General features: G+C 38.4%; 1 protein-coding gene across 1 annotated transcript in view; it reads right to left on the reverse strand.

Annotated features, from left to right (window-relative positions):
- The window catches only part of LOC137024857 (membrane-spanning 4-domains subfamily A member 8-like), a 29,412-nt gene extending 26,928 nt beyond the window's left edge, over positions 1–2,484 (reverse strand). The window contains exon 1 of the mRNA XM_067392800.1: positions 2,421–2,484. Coding sequence (XP_067248901.1) covers positions 2,421–2,440 — 20 coding nt within the window. The 5' untranslated portion in view covers positions 2,441–2,484. The remainder of the gene's footprint in view (positions 1–2,420) is intronic.
- Positions 2,485–21,962: the final 19,478 nt, after the last annotated feature.

Here is a 21,962-nt window from a genome sequence, read left to right on the forward strand (position 1 = left end):
GCCTGTTGAGCTGAGGCACTACAGCAATCTGTCACGACCATGGTCACGACACATTAAAGAGCCACAAAACGGTTTTTATTATTTGAATTTCTTAAATAATTTTCTTAAATATATATATATATATATATATATATATATATATATATATATACCCAGCTAACACACGACGTAACAGTTACGTAATGTATTCGTACTTTTTGGTAATGTCATGACTTACTAACTGACAACGTAACTACGACGTCGCATGCCAGTAATTTCATTACCTTCAGATTACCATCTCACAACGTTGTCAGTACGTTCCCCTAACGTTATAAGATTACCAAGAACGTTCCAGATACGTCCTCTATTCGTAATATATTGGTAATTCCATGACTTACTAGTAACGTAACTACAACGTTGTATGCCCGTAATATTATTACCATCAAATTACCATATCACAACGTCGTCAGTACGTTCTCCTAACGTTACAAGATAACCAAGGATGTTCCAGATACGTCCTCTATTCGTAATATAATGGTCATTCCATGACTTACTGGCAACGTAACAGCAACGTCATGTGCTCGTAATTTCATTACCATCATTTACACATTCTTTATATGTTATTATTACCAGAATTTGCAATATAAAACGTGTAATTAAATGTCAGACACAAGACTGAAATGTCCCTTAAGAAAAAAAATGTTTCTTTTCACCAAATCAGAGTATGGATGACTGCTTTTTATATATAGTGACGTGACATACAGCGCGCGCCTCCACAAATGTAGTGCGCGCGTGCCCACAGTATGTTGATAAGAGTGTAAAGTTAATTTTTTTTGAGAGAAGAATTTATTTTTCCGAGGTGACAATGAATAAATGGCTTTTATAAAAATGTATAAAGTTAACTTTGGAAAGACGCAAAACCTTTTTTATTGTTATGTTTACGTTAGTGCAGGTGGCTGTTAGAGTTGCCATGGCAACCGGGAAAACATTCAAGCTGCTGGAGAGGACAGCGTCGACATTTCTCTGTGTTTCTCGTCAGTTTTATAGCAATAAAGTTCAACAACTGCGTCAGATTGGTTAAGTAACATTACCCACAGTCTACTTTAAGTACTTTTGTTAATATTTTTACCTCTGTGATTTCCTTGATCGTCTGAAATATATGTTAGCAAAATGTTACGTTAGCATAGCATATGTTTTTAATGATACTGAGAGCAAAACGTCTTTAATGCTTTTATTTTAGGTTTCGCTGTAGGCTATATGTTTTTATTTATAATTTGAGTGTATTTTATTATTTTTATTTGGAGTTTTGTTCATGTTCTGTGTGTTTTTAAAAATAAATTAATTGAATTCATTTCGAGTCTGCATTCATCGTTCACAGCTGTTGGAATAGCCTTTACATTAGTTTGGGCAAATGAGGACATAAATTAGGTTAAACTACTGCATGTCCGCCCATAGAAAAATAAATAAATATAAGAATTACCAACTGATGACCAACACACAACTATTGATACACAACGTTGCCACGACGTCGCAGTTACTAACTAGCAACGTCACAAAGTTACGTTGTGGCGACGTATAGGCACCTTTCACTTTTCCGGTTGCCACGTTGAAAGTTTGGTCACCAAATTACGTTGCAGTTACGTAACAATCACGTATTTTGGTTAGCTGGGTATATATCAACGTGCATTGACCATAATATACATTATGAGTTTATATGCCTATAATTATCACAACATGCAGCATTTTATCAATTTTAATTTATTTATTCATGTTTTTTTATTATTCATGATTTTATCAAAGTTAATAATATAAATCTAATTATTAAAATGCACTTACCATGTTCATCACGTTCACACTTTCTCTTACTCATTTTGCCTGTATAATGGACAAGTTTGATAGTCTCACTAGGTTTTGTTTAGGTTTAGTGGTGGTTTCTCAGACTTTAAATAAAGAGCTGCGTCTATAAAACGGATTCACTTTTTACTGTCTCTGGTTTGGGGAGGAGTCTGCAGCCATGAACCTTTCGTTCTCTTCATGACCATAGATGGATTAGAATCTCGTCTCAACATATTTATTGAATTGTTTAAAATTGGACTTTTCTTTTTTGTAAATATTTAATATTTTACTTCAGGTTTATTTTTTGGACTAGAATATTAAAATTATTCATATTATTCAACTAAAATGTAAAAAAAAAAAAAGAGAGAGAGAGAGAGAGACAGAGAGACAGAGAGAGAGAAAATGGGTTTTTAAGAAGTTGGGTAGTTAAGAAGTCATATTGTCAGGGAGTCAACGGTCCCCACCATCACCAGATCACAGTCACCTGATTACTAATGTTATTCACCTATCAGCAATCAGCAACTGCACTGAACATGTTCACTCACTGTCTGGACTCAACCTTACCATGTTGTGTTCCCTGACTGACTTATCTGCATTAAACTTACCTGTTGTTCCTGCTAACCATCCTAGTTCTCCTCAGCTCCTGTTCTCCATCGTCTCCACGCTCCTCTGCCCCACTGGATCTCTTGGGAAAACACAAAGACTGCATCACACACAGATAAGCCACAGCAAGACATTCCCTCTCCCTGCCTGCTTACCTGGACTGCTATCACTGCTGTGTTATCTTCATCATTGTTCAATAAACCTGCTGTTGATTGTATCACTTACCTCTGTGTCCCTCGTCTATCTGCTGACACATATGTGATAAAATTTTGAAAGAACAACAAGAATGTCTATGAAACATCAATAAAACAAGCTTCTTTTAATAACAGAACTTTAAAAATGGTTATACTGTAAACTAAAGCATTTTCAACTCAGAATGAAAGAACACAACAGCAGAATGATTTGTATCATTTTTATTAACTGTGAATAAAAAGACCATTCATCTATTATTTATTATTATTATTTTAAATCCTGACTAATTATCAATTAGTCCTGACGAGCACATATTCTGTCAAGCACGTCGAGCCAATGATGCATTTACTGTGAAAAAAATAAATAAAATAAGACATTTATTTATTCTTTATTTCAAAGGTCTGTTTAGTTGTTCATACTATCCTGCATATCCCAAGGGCCGAGTTGCTACCTGGAAATAGAGATTACATATAGACAACTGATGTGCGGTTAACGCTTGTCACCTGTTTTTGATGTCAGTCAGTGTTTCAGGATATAATGTAAACTTCTTCACATGTCTGTGCTTTCTGTTTGATCAATCGCTGTTCATTTCCAGTGGTGCTGAAATTGTGCAGTATTGCATTCAGTCATAGAAACTTTGTTATGCTATTGTCTTTCATACTGTCAATTTCAGATTATTTTAGTGTGACTGCAACCACTATGTACTTGCATAAAATAAGTACAATGTACTTATTGTGCGCATATTATATTCCACAACATTTTTGCTTTTATTGGGTTATGGTAAGGTTAGGGACAGTTTTGGTGGTATGGGTAGGTTTAAGGGTGTATTAAGGTGTAAGAGAAAGTCAACAGTGTAATTATTGATATAATTACAGAAATTATCACGGGACAGCACAGAGATACTGAAGCCCCGACCAGTATCAATTTAAGTCACCATATACAGATGTCATAACTTTTGTTTTAGGCAATATGCTGAGATTATGTAATTAATATTAAGTATTGGCCGGCTGACTGATGGCATACAGAATGGTTATTTTCTCTGCCAACTAAACTTCCAAAGCAAATAAAGTCACAGAACCGTTGTGCGACTGATTCACAGTAAGACAACAGAGTCTTTGAACAACCCATTAATATAGACAATGATTCAGTGACCAATTAATATAGACAGACACTTGATTTTACTCCTGAATGAATCAGCGATTTGAACGAATCAACGAATGAATAAATGACTCCTTCCTTAACACAATGACTTACTGCTACCTAGTGGCAATATTACTTTCATAATCCAAGTATCATTTCATTGTGTCATTTTATATTTCTGTATTAAAATGTTGTTTAAAATATGAAACTCGTTATATTATACAGTTGTAATTGCTGTGTAAATGTATTACTGTAAGTAGCTACATCTGAAAGCAACTTCATGCAGTTGGTTGATACTGATTTAAAGGGATAGTACACCCAAAAATGAAACAATGAAAAAACAATTTTGTGGGATAACAGCATTATGACACACAGAAAAAAGCCTTGTCTAGGCTCTGCCTCGGTTTCATTCATGCCATTCGTTAGTCTGGCTGTTTGATGATAAAGAGATTAAATGTAGTTGCAATAAATGCGTTAAGAATCCATCTCAGCAAAGGACTATTATTCTGCTGCGCTGAACTGCGTTAGAACTGGGCTGCGTTCAGACCCGACAAAACGTTGCAAAATGTTTTTTAAACAGAAACGGTGGTGCGCTGAACACCCTGTTCTGATGACGCATGATTTGCAACTATGGCAGCTGAGAAGGCCACACTGTAAACCCTAATGCTCAAAATACTTAATTTGTTTGAGTAGGACAAACTTAAATTAAACAAATTAGTTCAGTTAAATTAACTGTTATGAGAATTTAAAACTTTCTTTTACTTTTGAGTTCACAGCACTGACATATTTCAAGTAAACTAAACTGTTGTGCCCATGCTTTGCCCATGGCACTCGAAAGGAAAAGTAAATGCTAAAATCAAGTGTTTAGTAGGAAGTCTGACGTAGTCAGGCTAGTGGATTTATGCATTACGGTCAAAAGGTGTTGATTAGCCAGCTGGTCATAAAATTTGTGGAACAAAGGAGAGTCAACTTTATTGATCAGCTCTGTTAATACAAACACTGGTTTGAGATTCAGCAGGCATGGGAGAGCAGTCTCCTTCAGCAGTTTGTTTGTTTAGCACACTAATGGTTTAGTGGGGAATCTCTGTGATCTTTGGAGTGTTGTGTTCATTTGGTGGGCTTCATTCATGGATGATCCTACAATCATAATATAAATATTTATATAAGATCAGCGGTTGTCATCCTTATGGGATGCGGAAGGATAATCACAGAAATGTGCACCTCCTATCGTGTGAATGGATTGTTGGATATGTACACTAGTGCAGGTTAAAATCTCACACTTTAAAGTCAATTCAGAAAATTGTTTCTAAATACATTATAAATGTTTCAAATGTATTGCTGAAACACATTACAAAGACTGTGAACTATGTAGTACTGAATTGTGGAGTTGTGGCTCTTTCAACACAGGACGCGGAATGTGCTGCTCTCGCTGTTTGGTTCAGTGCAGCCCTTCAGATACAAAGCAAGTTGCACTACACTGGCCAGAGCAAAGTAGGCAGAGTTTTCAAAACTTTTAGTGGGAGTTCTATACGTCTAGTCATTTGATTGTTGTTCCACCTTTCTTTTAGCAGCAAAATATGTATCTGTCCCATGCTAAGAAGTGAGTAATAGAGCACCAAGGAAGAATTAGTCAAAATTGTTCAAATTGTTCACTTGATGCCTAATATATCCCACCCACTAAGAGATGCTGTGATGAAGAGATAATCAGTGTTATTCAGTTCACCTATCAGTGCTCATAATGTTATGCCTGATTGGTGCATGTTGGACCTTTTATTGTCTTTTATAGTACACTTCTACCTGTTGAGACATGATTTCACCAGTCCCCATACGAGTTGTGATTGTGATGTTTGAGTTGAGTGAGGCTGAAGGCGCGTGTGGAAGGGCTGTTTGCAGGGTTGCTTTATTTTTTTAAATTACTGCCACTAGTGTCACAGAAACTACACACGTGTAACGACTGAGACAAATCAGACACAATTATTTGTTATAGTTAACCAATAATTGTTGAAAACTTACTGCTTTGAGAAACCATAGCATTTTTTTTTAATGTCTCATTTTGGTGATCAATGATGAGTTTTAAGGGACAAAATGATTGACTACATAACTCAAGAACACTTTTCTATAAATACAAGACTGATTACTCTAATGCACAAAGAGAGACTCAATTCAGTACTGACTAATATCAGACTGTGCAGAGGACCCACACATAGAATTGACTAAATCTAGTATTTATTGCCTTGAAATTATGTTTTAAAACATTACAAGTTATGGAGGAATTTCACTGAGGAAAAGAAAGTCATGTCTATTTTCAAACATAAAACAAACAACAGAACTATAAAAAGGCTTTTCACATGAGCATGTTTAAACTAAAGGATTTTGTGGCGAGGGGGGCGTGGTTCAGGGAGGTCTGCAACCGGAGAGAATACCGGGAGACGCTTGGTAAGTGAGTGGGTTGAATACAAATCACGAACACCTGTTTCTCATTCCAGTGATTGGCACGGAGACAGGATAAAATGCCGTGAGAAGCAGGAGTGTGTGAGAGAGAGGGGAACTGTTGACTGAGTCGAGTCGAGGTTCAAGGAGTGAAGCCCTTGTGGATGGTGTAAACCAAACTTGGAGAGAAGCCCTTGTGGATAGCGTATGCCGAACCTGGAGTGAAGCCCTTTGTGGATTGTTTATTTCTGTTATTTCTGTTGAACCGTTTTGATATTCAATAAAGACTCAGTCAGCAGTTGTTCGCCGTCCCTGACCTCTTCCTTCCCCCACTACGAACTTAAGTCTACTACAGATTTATATTTTCATTAATTTGATGTGCAACTCTACATATAAAAACAGACATGCAAACTAGTTACTGACCTGATGCAGACTGACATACACAGCTAAAGCGGATTGATGTCTTGGTCTAGACATTGTCTTTACCATTGTCTTTACATTGTAAAACCGTGGGGTTCTGTAGAGCTAACACAACTGCATGAGTTGGAAAAAAATGTAAAAAGTTTAAATGTCTTGAAAGGGAAAGGGCCTGACAAAAACAACAACAACAACAGCTTACTAATAGGGGAGTACTAAATAACCTATTCAATTAAAAGAAAAGAAATAACTCAAGCTTTCCTCGGCTGCCTTACTAACTAAAATCAGGGATAAACATTAAGTACAAAAGTAATTGGCACCCTCTCCCTACAGCTTACATTTATATTTAGACATTTAGCAGACGCTTTTCTCCAAAGCGACTCCAAAGCATGGTAGGTCATTCCACCAGCCAGGAACAGACCCAGAGAAAGTTTGTGAGAGTGATTTTGTACCCTTTTGTGATGGCACCACAAAGCACCGTTCACTTGCAGAACGCAAGCTTCTGGAGGGCGCATAAGTCTGAAGTAGTGAGTTTAGGTATAGCGGTGCAGAGCCAGCGGTCGTTCTGTAGGCAAACATCAGAGCTTTTAATTGGATGCGAGCAGCTATTGGCAGCCGATGCAAACTGATGAAGAGAGGTGTGACATGTGACATGATCTGTGAAGCTTAAACAATCATCCATCACCACTCCAAGGTTCCTGGCTGCCCTGGAAGCAGTAATGGTTGACGACCCAAGTTGAACTGAAAGGTTGTGATGAAGTGTTGGGTTAGCACCGACCACAAGCAGTTCTGTTTTTGCAAGGTTGAGTTGAAGGTGGTGGTCCTTCATCCAGGCAGAAATGGCTGTCAGGCAGGCTGTGATGCGACCAGCAACCGTCGGATCATCTGGTTGGAATGAGAGGTAGAGTTGTGTGTCATCAGCATAACAATGATAGGAGAAACCATGATCCTGAATGACAGATCCTAGTGATTACATGTACATGGAGAAGAGAAGTGGTCCAAGCACGGAGCCCTGAGGTACCCCAGTAGCAAGATGATGTGACTTAGACACCTCACCTCTTCAAGATACCTTGAAGGACCTACCTGAGAGGGAAGACTTAAACTACTGGAGTGCAGTTCCTAAGATGCCCTTTGACATGAGGGTTGACAGGAGGATCTGGTAGTTAACTATGTCAAAAGCAGCAGATAGATCCAGCAAGATGAGTACTGATGATTTTGAAGTTGCTCATGCAAGTCTCAGTAGAGTGGCCCTTGAAGCCAGACTGGTGGTTGCCAAGGAGGTTGTTCTGTGTGAGATAAGTAGACAGTTGGTTGAACACAACTCTCTCAAGTGTCTTTGCAATGAAATGAAGAAGGGATACCAGTCTGTTGTTTTCTAAAAGTGCTGGATTTAGAGTGTGTTTTTTTAAACAGTGGAGTAATCCTAGCCTGCTTAAAAGCTGTGGGAAATGTTCCAGTGTGAAGAGAAGAATTAATGATGTGAGTGAGTGCAGGTACAATTGAGGAGGAGATGGTCTGAAGAAGATGAATGGGGATAGGGTAATACATCCAAATAAATACTATACTTACATGATCCAATTTATGCAAACAGCATGCATGATGAACATCTTGTAAAGATCCATTTTGAGGGTTATATTAGCTGTGTAAATTGTGTTTATGCTGTTCAAGGCAAGCGCGAGCTCCGGGGGTGGGGGAGCATGAGAATTAATGGGGCCGCAACCTATATATATCGGTGCATAGTTAACCCTTAAATGCATACCTCATTCACTACCCTCCTCCTCGTTCATTTTTTAAAGTCAGTCATCAACCTTCTTGGTATTCCTCAATCAATTCGTTATACAGAATATAACAATAAAAAAATCATAAAATTATAAAAGAATGCCTATTTTTGTATTCATTTTTTGTAAAAATTGCATAGGGTCGCAAACGACCCGAGGTGTGTATGAGTGTACATATATTTTTTCTGCACAACAATAATTGAATCTTAGATGACAGAATCAGTGCAATTCACCTTTATTCCACAAGGTGGCAATGTCTGATACACAATGCTGAAGTGACGACTCATTTAGACAGAAAACGAAATAATAAGAGAAACATGAAATGGCTCAGCGATTTACTGCAGAGCAAGTACTGAACGCAATCAAATATGACTGTAACTGGATTGATCTGGTGAAGCAGTTAGCAATCAAAAATATTGATTTTGAAGATGTTGAAAATTATATAGTTTTGAGAATACATTTGAGATCGCGAATGGGCTCATATTCATGACCTCAAACATAAAACTAGCTCATTATTTGCTGAATTTACTGGGAAATTGAGCTCTGACGAGGACACTGATGATGGCATAAAACATCTGCTCAAACCGAGCCCTTTCAAGCTCCAAAAGGTAACAAAATATGATTTATTTTATTCTTCTGTAATTCTTACTCTAATATCAGAGGAGTTTTATATTATCACGACAGGTAGAGATCCTTCCATGTTAGACATAGATCCGGGTCGATAAAGACCCGAATATGTAAGAATGATTTTTTTATTTTTTATTTTTTAAACGAAGGCGGAAAAACTGTTCATGAAAATACCCGTGTATGTGTAGACTGGGCCTGAGTTTTATGACTCCATTTCATTGATAATTACCTGTAATTGGGTTGTAGGCGTTCCCTATGTTTGTGAAGACGTTCCTGTAGGTTAGTGTGATTTCAGTGGTAAAAGGACCAACATGTCCACTGCCAGATTCCATCATTGAAGCTGAAAAAGCTATTTCTCTGTCTGTTATTGAAAAACATAAGCAATATTGTGATATATTACTGTATTACACTGAGAATGAATACACTGAATTTAACATCATTCAAGCACACTTTCACCTCTATTTTCCTTTCTCAACTCCACTTGACTCAGAGTAAGATTTGAAATTTCTGTGAAGGAATAAAGATTCTGTTAAATGACATTTACACTGATTATTGTAATAGATAACACAATTTACACAGTATACACTCAACTTTACACTAACATTTACACTATACAATGTATTGAATTGGTGTTTTACTTTGAGGATCATTGATAAAAGAGTCAATGTTTTGGTGAAATAACATCAGTTTTCTTCTTCAGCTCTTCCAGGATAAACATCTGTTGTTCCTTCAGTTGCGTCTCTAAAGCTCTGATGTTTACTTTCTGCTCTGTAACGGTGGCGGTCAGTTCTGTGATGTTTCCTTTCTGCTCTGTAACGGTGGCGGTCAGTTCTCTGATGTTTTCTTTCTGCTCTGTAACGGTGGCGGTCAGTTCTCTGTTCTTTTCTTTCTGCTCTGTAACGGTGGCGGTCAGTTCTCTGATGTTTTCTTTCTGCTCTGTAACGGTGGTGGTCAGTTCTCTGTTCTTTTCTTTCTGCTCTGTAACGGTGGCGGTCAGTTCTGTGATGTTTCCTTTCTGCTCTGTAACGGTGGCGGTCAGTTCTCTGATGTTTTCTTTCTGCTCTGTAACGGTGGTGGTCAGTTCTCTGTTCTTTTCTTTCTGCTCTGTAATGGTGGCGGTCAGTTCTCTGTTCTTTTCTTTCTGCTCTGTAACGGTGGCGGTCAGTTCTCTGTTCTTTTCTTTCTGCTCTGTAACGGTGGCGGTCAGTTCTCTGATGTTTTCTTTCTGCTCTGTAACGGTGGCGGTCAGTTCTCTGTTCTTTTCTTTCTGCTCTGTAACGGTGGCGGTCAGTTCTGTGATGTTTCCTTTCTGCTCTGTAACGGTGGCGGTCAGTTCTCTGATGTTTTCTTTCTGCTCTGTAACGGTGGCGGTCAGTTCTCTGTTCTTTTCTTTCTGCTCTGTAACGGTGGCGGTCAGTTCTGTGATGTTTCCTTTCTGCTCTGTAACGGTGGCGGTCAGTTCTGTGATGTTTCCTTTCTGCTCTGTAACGGTGGCGGTCAGTTCTCTGATGTTTTCTTTCTGCTCTGTAACGGTGGCGGTCAGTTCTCTAATGTTTTCTTTCTGCTCTGTAATGGTGGCGGTCAGTTCTCTGATGTTTTCTTTCTGCTCTGTAACGGTGGCGGTCAGTTCTCTGTTCTTTTCTTTCTGCTCTGTAACGGTGGCGGTCAGTTCTCTGATGTTTTCTTTCTGCTCTGTAACGGTGGCGGTCAGTTCTCTCAGTGCTGCATGGATGTCAGGGATGCCCAGATCACAGTATTGTTGTCTGCTGTTGTTGAAGCTTCAGCTCTCAAAGTGTCTGTTTGAGGTGGATTCTGTCTTCCGTCCTCAGAGCTGATCTGTTGACTGATCTCATTCTCATTAAGTCCTCCATCTACCTGCTGCTGGACCACAAACACAAAGGTTTCCAACAGCAGCAGTATACATACTAAAGCCTTCATTCTTCACTGATGTTTGTTTCCAGCTCTTGCTCTGTCATCCTCACAGCCTTTCATGTTCCTTTTATAGTGTCCTGATTTACTGTCTTTTGTACATGATTTATATTGCTTCAGATAAATAAATAGTTCAAGTTAATCATAATCAAAGGCATGTTCCAGATTCAGTAGATGTTTATTTCTATTCACAACATTGACACTATGTTTGATTTAAAGTTGTTTTTGTTGTTGTTGTTCTTTTAGTTATCTAGTAAACGCATCTGGATTTAAGAATCTTTAGATATTTTGATTGGGCCTAATTTCAACCTGTTCATCATATAAAGTGATTGTGTCCCTTCAGAAAATTTGGACTAAACTGCTCAATTCATATGGATTAGATTTACAATCTCTTTATGAACCTTTTGAAGCGTAAAAGTGTCAATGGAAGGACAGAAATCCTCTCAGATTTCATTTAAAAATATCCTCATTTGTGCTTTGAAAATGAATGAAAGTTTTACAGATCTGGAACATTAAGTTGAGTAAATGAGGATAGAATTTTCATTTTTCTGTGAACTAACCCTTTAATGGTAATGATCTTTTACTGCTATATACTGTAATATTTTTATCTAGTTCCAGACAGGTTTCTTTTAGTTGTCCTTTGGTCAGCATGACATTATTTTATGACAATGTTATGAAGACTTTGTGGATTTTTTTTTTTTTTTAAGAATCTTGGCTAACATACCAGAAACACTGTGCCATTTGGATATTATTTTTAAAATGTGCAATAATAATAATAAAAAAAACATAAACAAATGGATTAGCTTAATATATGTATATGCTCACAGTCACCAAATGTGTCACGGCTTGATGTTGTGAAACTTTGGATGAGTCTGTTTGCGTGTCTTAATTGTCTTAAAGTCTGACTTGAATGACAACTGAGATCCTTCGTTATAGCTTATATGGCATTATGGCATGGCTTAGAGCTGGGATCATGTTTATACAGTCTGACAAGCAACAGTTGTAAAAGACTGTAAAAACTCATACAGTCATAACTCATATAATGCACCCGGTAGTGTGTACCCGGCTTAAGTTAATCTTGCTTCATGGAAAATCCTCCTGCTTTACATGTCAAAGAAATTGCTTAATATCTCTTCAGTAGAAGAATTTATTAGTATTCTAAAACAGCTGCAACAGTTTGTTTGCAGTAATTCTGTTCAAAGTCCTGTGAGAAATACAAACATGACACAAAAAACACATTGCATCCAAAATATAATCACAGATGAGACCAAACTTATCATGGCGAGTATAATTTTTGCACATTTGGGTAGAAAAACAGACTTTATTTAAATAAGAATATAAGATGACGGCTCTCATTTTTTATAAAAGTACTTATTGACAAATTGACTAACAGTTTTAATTCAAGAGGATGTAAGAATGTGGACAAAAAAACTTTTAGAATTTGAGTCTCAATTGTTTAATCAGCATTTAAAAATTCCTCTTAAGAAATTAATTAATCATTAATAAAATCCTCCTTAAATTTCAGTGGATCGTACACAACAGCACTTGCTAGATTTTTGTCCTTCTTCAGATAAAACAATAGTACTTCAAAACTGGAGATCAGGTCAGTATTTAAAGTCCAAAAGCAAAAAACAAAATGCCTTGTTAGTGGAGAAAAACGTTAAAAATAATGTCCAAAAAAAGTATGTATACGGTGCAATAGCAAAAACTGAGATGATAAAATGTGATACCAAACAGAACCACATGGAGATGTGAAAAGACCACTATACTAGCCACCTTCAGCTGACTGCAGTGCCGGCCCGAGCCTCTTGGGGGCCCTAAGCAGCATTTGATTTGGGGCCCCCCTCCCACCACGTGAAGTCACCTGTGGTTGAAGATTATTGACACAAATGTCACACTATAATGTTACATTATAAATGAATACAGTGAGGTTATGTATTAATACAAAATAAATAATAAAAAAAATCTATACTTAAAATACTTTATTCTTAAACTGTATACAAACTGTCACAAAACATGAAATAAATAATTAGCAAATGCAAATGTGCATTAAATGTGCAATCTTTTAAATAAAACCAAAATAGACAAACATCTATGCAGGAAGTAATGCAGTACTAATGAGTAGATCTACATTAACACTTCAGCTACTACTATTAACTACTATAGAATCAAGTTTAACTAATCAGTAAGTAATATCAAATTTAGAAGATAGTTCCTTATTAACTAATCAGTAATTACCTAATGATATTACCATCATTAATAACTATTAACTAATGGACAAATTGTAAAGAACATTATCATGTGTCTGAGATGTAATCAGTCATAATTTTTACTTTGAATATAATCATAAAATGCATCATTAATTACTCAAGTGTTAGCTAGTCACTATGCAGGAACTACTACTGATCACAAATCATTATTTTAAAGTGAAAAACATGTTTTTCACTTTAAAATAATGGTCCTGATCACTAGTAGTTCTTGAAGAAAATGACTAGGTACTTGATTAATTAGCGATGCATTTTATGACGATGTTGAAATTAACTACTAGTGGTCTGCACCATTATTTTAAAGTGAAAAACATGTTACGTGAAATACACATAGATAAATGTATATTAATAATGCGATTTAACGTTAGCTCTGGTGATGGCTTATATAAGATCATGAGTCATGACTAGCTGCTACCTCAAGTGACATGAGCACAATTTGTGCTGCTGCTGCTGTAAATAATTATGTAAACATACCTTTATCTTGCTTTTTCTTCTTTCTTTTTTTGGCACCAGAGGGATACATCCTTTTTTGTGACATGGCTTATCATTTATAACATTTATTACAGTGACGTGCACTTGCGCGCCGGCGCGAATTGTCAATGCACGCGAGGTGTCTATGCACAATTGCGCATGACTCAAGCGCTAGCAGACACAGCAGCAGTTGTCGACAAATCAGAATTTTCTTGTCTCGAATTAATATTTATTCATTCATTCATCTATATCACTTGTTTAAGTTATTTAATTGTAAAAAAAAAAAAAAAAAAACACGATTGGGGGGCCCCCTATTGGCCAGGGGGCCCCAAGCAGCCGCTTAGTTCGCTTATGCCTCGGGCCGGCCCTGGCTGACTGGATCCTTTCAGAATTAGTAAAAAATGCAAAATAGTGAAAACCACAAAATACAAATTATAAAGAAGTTTAGTGGTTTAAAATAATCTGTGCCCAGTTGCATGAAACTCCTTAAGATAAGAAATTGCTTAAATATAAGGTTAAGGGTACCATTAATGAAACTTGGGTTGCAAGAAAAAAAAAATCGAAGGGTTTTCTTAAGGAACTTAAGGCTGTTAAGTTTTTCCCCTTAATTATCTAAGTGTTTCCTTAAGCGTTGCTACAAAGTCCTTAGCGTCCATTTCACCTTAATAAATTTAAGGGACCAAAACAGTTCCCTTAAATCAACTGACACTCAAAATATGATGGCTGATTTAGTGTTAATTGAAGAGGAGGAAATACCAAGGCGTGTTTTTAATGATCGCAATAATCCCTTGGAGACGATGAATGATATACAGTTATTGAAAGAATATCGGTTTGACCGCCAGTCAATCCTTCGTCTCACCGCGACACTAGAACATGACATTGAGCACCAAACCCAGCGGAGTTACGCAGCTCCAGCACTGCCTCAAGTTGCGTTTTTTTGCTTGCGGTACTTTTCAGTCTGTCATTGCCAACGTCTTTAAAGTGCACAAATCTACTGTCTGCAAAACTGTACATCGAGTGGCCTTAGCTCTGTGTCGCCAAATTGACAAATACGTAAAATTTCCATCCAAAGACGAGGAGGACGCAATAGCGGAGTGTTTTTTTGCAGTCGCTGGATTCCCATGCATCTGCGGAGTAATAGATGGAACACACGTGCGAATTCAAGCCCCTCACCAATATGAAGATCAATTTGTTAACCGCAAAAACTTCCATTCCCTAAATGCTTCTCGTTGAAGCTCAGCCAGCCCTGATGTAGCCTTGGTGGTTTCCAATCCTTTCTCCTCAGACGAACGTCTGAAAACAAAACAAACCAGTTGCCACTACCACTACTACTACCACACACACTCACACACATGCAATATATATTTGCGTGCGTGTGTGTGTGTACATATGGCTACACATAATTGTACAACTGAATAATAATCTAATAGATATCACTACCTTGGGGCTGTATGGCTGGGAGTGGGGCTTGTCACTCGAACATCTTCCCAGTTTGGAGTAGGTAGGCTGAAAAGTATTATTATTAGGGGTTCAAGCATGAAGTGCTGAAAACATATTGTAATTGTAATTTTTATTATTATTATTATTCTCCCCAAAAATGATTGTGCAGCCCAAACCGTAAGGCCTAGAGACTTGAAACTTTGTCACGCCAAAATGCAGTTTATATGTAAAAGTAATTTAGGTTATAGCGTTCATCTGCATTATATTACCTGCTTCCGAACTGCTTTGATGAATGCCTGGAATAGCGACTAGAGTAGGAGAATCCTTCCCTAAAATATCTTGTACCAATTTCGCTGTGTCAGATAGGTCTTGTGGCAGTGGCCCTCCTCCTTTACACAACAAAACAATGCCGATATTAACTCGAAAAGAGCCGATTTATAAGCCGATATTTTGATTTTGAAAATAAACTGGATATTAGACCCATTTCCTGTAAACTACACTTACACAACATTCAATAGCAAAATATCTGCCTGTTCTATGTATGTGGGCTGTATAAACCATTTTCCAGAAGGGATTATGTTAAAAAAAGTCTTAGATTACAGTCTCAATGACTAAACAATTGCACATCAAAAGTATATATATTTTTAATGATCAAAAAACAGTCTGGTTTTAAACATTTAACAGTTTTACTTACTTCCAGTTGAAGCTGGTTTTAACAGTCTGTGTACAGAATATTTAGAAGTGATAATGATAGGACCGTTAGCTAGAACTACCACACTGTTTTTATATACAGTATATGAACTAAGTCTACAATCATGGCGTACCGCAAGTCTGTGAGGCCCCCCCGCAAAGAATGAGATGGGGCCCCTCCCACAAGCAGTGATGTCATGTGTTAAAATTTGTTGTGCACCTGCGTCCATCTGCCCCACAGTTTACAAAAACTGATTTAACAGTGAATCATGTGGTGAATTATCATTGCATTGATTCATTTGATGTTATTATCGAATAATATCCTAGCTATAGCCTATATGATAGGCCTATATAATGTTTAGTGATTTTGATATCGTAGACTAAAATACCGGCAGGAATAAATATTTAGGATAATTTATTCATTAAAACCAAAGGAGCACCAAGAGAATGGATAACAGCAGCAACGAGCACTGGCCACGATTTTAGAAACAACACATTCCAGCGGATAGATCGCCTCTTATTTAACACAGACCTACACATTATTATCAAATGGAGATGTTTCTTTCTATTAGGTACAGTTATTCGCCAAGTTTAAATTAATGTTTGAGATGGTTCAGAAAGATTCTCGCAGAGAGAAAAAAGTAGACCATTTGTAGTCTTGCACTAATCTGTAGGCTATCGCCAAAAATGACGGAAGGCCTGTTTTAAGTTGTTTCAGCTGTCATGAGGAGAAAATCAGAACGTGTTGGCGCTTTCGTCGGCCAGAGGGATAAAAATGTAGCCAATTTAGTTTCATATATATTTAAATATTGGGCTATTGCCTAATATATTTTTTGTAAGATGTCACCAATGTTGATTATGAAAAGTGAATAGTCAAGAGACATGTGCAGCGGGTTAGACATGTTTGACCACTTCATTAAGTTTTGTTTCATAGTAAGTCTTTCTTTAAAGTGAATTTTGTTTTGTAGAAATTGTATCTTAATTTCAATCAATGTTTCATCAACCAATTGCCTATATTTAATAAATAAGGATAAACCAAGAACGTCGGGTGTGGAATGGATTGTGTAACAAACGAACTCATGTTTTTGCACGGCCTTTGAATAAGGCTGACGCAATAGATGTCTTTCTGTTTTTATTAAATTTCTTTATTACTTAATTAATTGATATTTTTGGTCTAACAATATATTTTAGCTGGTCTAAATTCTAAGTTAGACACAAATTTGCGTATAGGCGTGTATATAAGGTTCCCTTCTACACAAGCACGTAAATTGCTGTTTCGGCCGCAAATTTTCAGTAATTTCGATCGGTGCATCAAATGATGTATAGGGCTAAACTAAATTCATGTAGTTACAGTAAAATAATAAAGAAATAACTAGACTTATTGGCTAGGCTACATTTGGAAAAGAACTTAAGACATTCCGGTAGCTGACCATTATGAGAGCTGGCGATGGGGTAAATACATTTGGGCAATATATAATAATATTAATAACAATAATAATGTCTCAGCAATGACCGAACATATTTATTTGTCTCGGCACACATCCGCTAATAGTAGCACAGCGCATCAAAGCTTGCTGTTGTCTTGGCTACCTTACAAACGGCAATGGAAACAACAGTGAATTTTCCCCCTTTTGTGGTAATTTAGCACTAGTTTCTGTGATCTTCTGTTTGCATTTTTGGGCTTCAGTTGGATGCTTTATTTTTACCTTTAGTCAATTGAGTTCAGTTCTAAAAAAAAAAAAAAAGCAAAGGCTATAAAGTAGTCTAGCCTAAATAGGTGAATCTGCGACGGGGCCCATCATAGGGTGGGGGCCACTGATAGCTTTCTTCTGTAGTGGATTTCTGGCGCTTTTGTCAACTGGGGAGTTGCAGAGCTCCCTCTGGTGGGCAAACTATGCAACACTCATAACATGTGTGAAGCATGAGACTCTGTTTCTCATGTTTCATCGGCCGTTATAAACGCCGATGCTGATTTAAATGCAATTAGCTCATATCGGCCGATAATATTGGCCGGCCGATATATCGGTCGGGCTCTAATTTGGATCCCCTGCCTGAGTTCTGCTTCGTTACAGAAGACTTCGCCACACTAAGATCCAGCAGCTTCCACGAGCATTTCCAGCCTCAGCATGGACACAGCATGGTGTCTCATCATCCTGCGTCAAGGTAATTGTACCCTCGAGGTACATATTCAGAAGTTTCTGGATTTTGCTTGTTTATCTGATCTGCCAGACTGTGCCCTTATTGACTTCTTTGGTTATGGATTAAATGAACCACTAAAGGACTATTTACTTATCAATGGACCCCGAGAGTCGTTCGTGGAATTCCTAAACTTTGCCCTGCTCACAGTTGGTTCAACTTTTACTGTGGGTGTCGTGGAAAAATGCGACACCACACTGAATCACGTAATGGCGGCCACTAAGACAACACTCACAAGATGGGTTACCACAACAACCACACCAGACCATGTCTTCGCTGATCGCCCAGAGCAATGTCACGTCTCCGCTGATCGCCCAGAGTCACGTCTCGTCTCTAGATCAGTCAGGGAGTTGAGAGGGTTGCATTCCAGTGTGGCTGATCCACCGCTGAGTTCAGCCTGAGTGGCTGGTATCCCTAAGCCTCCGCCAGCCCGCTCCAGAACCCACTCCAACCTGTGAACCATCCTCGGAGGAGGAGGAAGAAGGCTTCTTCCGTTCTTCCAGGCTCAGAAGCCTTTCAAGAGCCCGCTGTGGGTCCAGAGACCACTCCAGAGGTCTCTCCTGCTCCGCCCAAGTGTCGTGCTCTGCTAGCACCGCTCAAGCTTCTTGCTCTGCCAGCGCCGCCCAAGTTCCTTGCTCTGCCAGCGCCACTCAAGCGTCTTGCCCTGCCGGCGCCACCAGAACTCCTTGCCCACGAACCTGCTACGGACCCCGTTGAAATCCCCAAGAACTTTTTTTGGGGGGGGTGGCAGTATACCTAAGGGTGGGGAGCTTGTGGGTGGGGACCGTGCCCGGCCACCTTTGGACTGCAACTTATTATGGCCATTAATGGACTCTGACCCGCCGTGGTCATCTATGGACTCTGTCTTGCTGCGGCTACCCAAGCCGCCTAACCTGCCGTGGTTGCCCAAGCCACCTATTATATACATTCTAAATGTTACAAACAAACTTTGTTAATAAAACAATTTAAACCACTGTGTCAATTCGACTCTACACCTATAAAACAACCTATAATATTTACCATATTTTATTGTTGTTATTTAATATTTTGTTATCCCTCTGATGCACATCTTTACAAATATAGAAATATAATTTGTGACCCGCTCTGGCGAAATGAGTCGGAAGTCGCAACGTTCTATTTTAAGATATGGGCTGATAATGTGGAAAAACAATGAAAAAATCGAGTTTTTTTTAAAGCTAATTTCAAAGAACAAAAATAATCTCCCAAAGTTTCGTAGTCCAGATAATTGAGTAAAGGTATTTAAATGGCTATTAAATTTGACATGGTTTTACTGGAAAATGCGCTGGAAATGAACTTCTCAACTCCTCTCGTCACTTATGAGCATTTCCTGGTATCCCCTGAAACGTCTCTGCTCTCCAAATATGGTGTTACACGTTGTAGAGAACCAATCAAAAAGCTTAGAAATGTAAACTCGGAGTGGTCCCACTGTGTTGTCGACAAGTAGATAGCCATGGGTCCTCGCTTGCTGCGCCATTTTTCTCCAAGGAGGGGATGTGAGCGCTTATTCTGCTCCTCAGATCAGTTCCCCAGATGGCAAACCCTGTGGAGTTCCTCCAACATCTTGCAGTACATCTCGCCCAGTACTCGTGTGAATACCCAGTCAGTTAGCCCTTGTACTGGGCTTGTTGGCTATATGATGTGACTCCCTGCAGATAATCCCATATATATGTGTATTGTCCACAGCAGTTTCCCTGATGGTAAACCCTTGTCTTTTCCTTGATGGATCTGCTCTGCCCTATCTCTGTGCCAGTAGCAGTTCCTTCCTGGTTAAGTAGGACCTACCTCAGCGATCCTCCTTATGTAGTACAGCCCAATGGGTCTGTCCATATGTCTTCTTCTACATGGGCAGGATGTGGTCTCCGTAGCGTCATCCCCTTTGGTATGGAGGACTTCTCTCTGGCGTACTTCAGATGCTGGGTAAGTTATAACATTTTTTAGAAGCGCTTGCCAGCCTCTGAATCTCCAACACTCATAACATGGTTCAGTTGCTATGGCATTTTCCATAGGGACTTCATTATGACAGTACCGATGTAGCATTGAACATGACTAACTGAATGGAAATGTACAGGTTACTATTGTAACCCCCGTTCCCTGAAGGAGGGAACAGAGATGTTATGTCCCCTTGCTATAGCCCTGAACCAGGGCTGAATGGCCGGGTTCCTTGTCTCTGCTCCTCAGTAAAAATATGAATGAAGTGAGTATGCTGGTCCTGACTCAACATGTAAATCTCACTGGCCAATTCTCATTGGCTCATTTTGTACGACTTGGAAGTGATTGGGCTCCCATTACGTCTCCCTCCTTCAGGGAACGGGGATTACAATTAGGGCTGGGTACCGAACTCAATACTTTTTAGGTGAGCTGGGGAGAGGGGGCAGAGAAATGCTTTTGCTGTCTCGTTGATGAGCAAGTAACGTTGCACTACATTGTTATTTATATCTAAATATATAAAACTATGCGCGCGAGAGAGACCCTATGTGCGAGAGGGCGAGTGAATCAACGTTTCGTTTTCAGTTTATCTCCGAATGGACTGGTGAGAAACGGCTGTTTATGTGAGCAGCCGGTTCACTACAGACACTGTTAACAGAAAACAGAAGTGTCGCACTGCCTGCAGAAACAGCGGAATGCGCAATGTTTTTTAGACTAGCTATGGACAGGTACAACACACAGCAGCTTTACATCAGCGTTCGTCCCTCAAGTCTATGGAAACACGCGACCGGTTCGTGACGGGCTCTAGCTCGCCTGCACAAGCACAGGCTCGAGAACGCGAACAATTCTGCTGGAAAAGGGGTATCAGCATCCTCCTGATACTGCCATACTGTGGATAATCCACGGGTCGGGCCAAGTAATAAAAAAATAACATTCTAATTAACTGCGTGGTGGATGAGAGATGAATCATTAATGTGATGATTTTAATAAAGACACAGAACTCTCATTTCACGTTAAGACACAACGAATGTGCGTCACTCTTACTTCCGCTTTTTGATCTTGTTAATAATAATTAATTTTTTGAAGAAGAACAACAATTGTGGAGTGATTTAAAAAGATCTGCAGTGAGCCTCACATACTGAATTTTTGCATTGAAAACTAAACTTTATTAAAACTATTTGCACTGATTTATTGTGTTGGGAAAATTCCCTGCAGTGGTTCAGGAGAGTCTTTGAGTCTTAAAAAAAAAAAAAAAAAAAAAATCAACAAATTTAAAATATAAAACCAAAGATTTTTTTGAGGTAATGTAATCTTGTTAAAACAGATTTTATAAAATTGGTATCGAAAAAAGGTATCGTTCAGGTATCGGTATCATCTCGGTATCAAAATTTTTTTAACAATACCCAACCCTAGTTACAATAGTAACCTAGACATTCTTCTCTTTAACACCCAATCAAATTACATATGCAAATACCTCCTAGAAGACAAAGGATCGTAAATTTTCCCTCCAAAGGAATAAATTCTTATTAGGCGTGACATCTTCAAACTGATCACAAGATCATGTGGTTTTTCCACTTTTTGAGAAATTCTGATGTGAAGATGATGCTGAACTAGAAGTCTTCTAAGGACCCTTAAGTTTGTGCCAGGCTTTAGCCTTGTCTTTCCATCCACCAAAAATCCTTTGACTCCATCTGGTTCTATTTCATCAAGAAAACATTAGCAAAGATCAACAGGAGCCAACAAATTGCATCAGTACAGTTTAATTCAAATGGGAGACATGTAAGTATCAAACTTAGTCAATGCAATTTGACACGACTGGTAAAAAAGGTAGTTTGTGATGTAAGAATCACTGGCAAGTTCAAACGAGTTTAAACACCATTTTTGCAATGGTGTCAACTTATGAAATTGCACATGGTTTGTCTTAAAGCATATTAAAAACACCACAGACGAAAACAACACTGATAACGTGATTTTAATCACAGGGGGTTTTGAAACATTTCCACACTGTTATCAAGTGAAG

The sequence above is a fragment of the Chanodichthys erythropterus genome, chromosome 8 (assembly GCF_024489055.1).
Source record: "Chanodichthys erythropterus isolate Z2021 chromosome 8, ASM2448905v1, whole genome shotgun sequence".
Taxonomy (NCBI): domain Eukaryota; kingdom Metazoa; phylum Chordata; class Actinopteri; order Cypriniformes; family Xenocyprididae; genus Chanodichthys; species Chanodichthys erythropterus.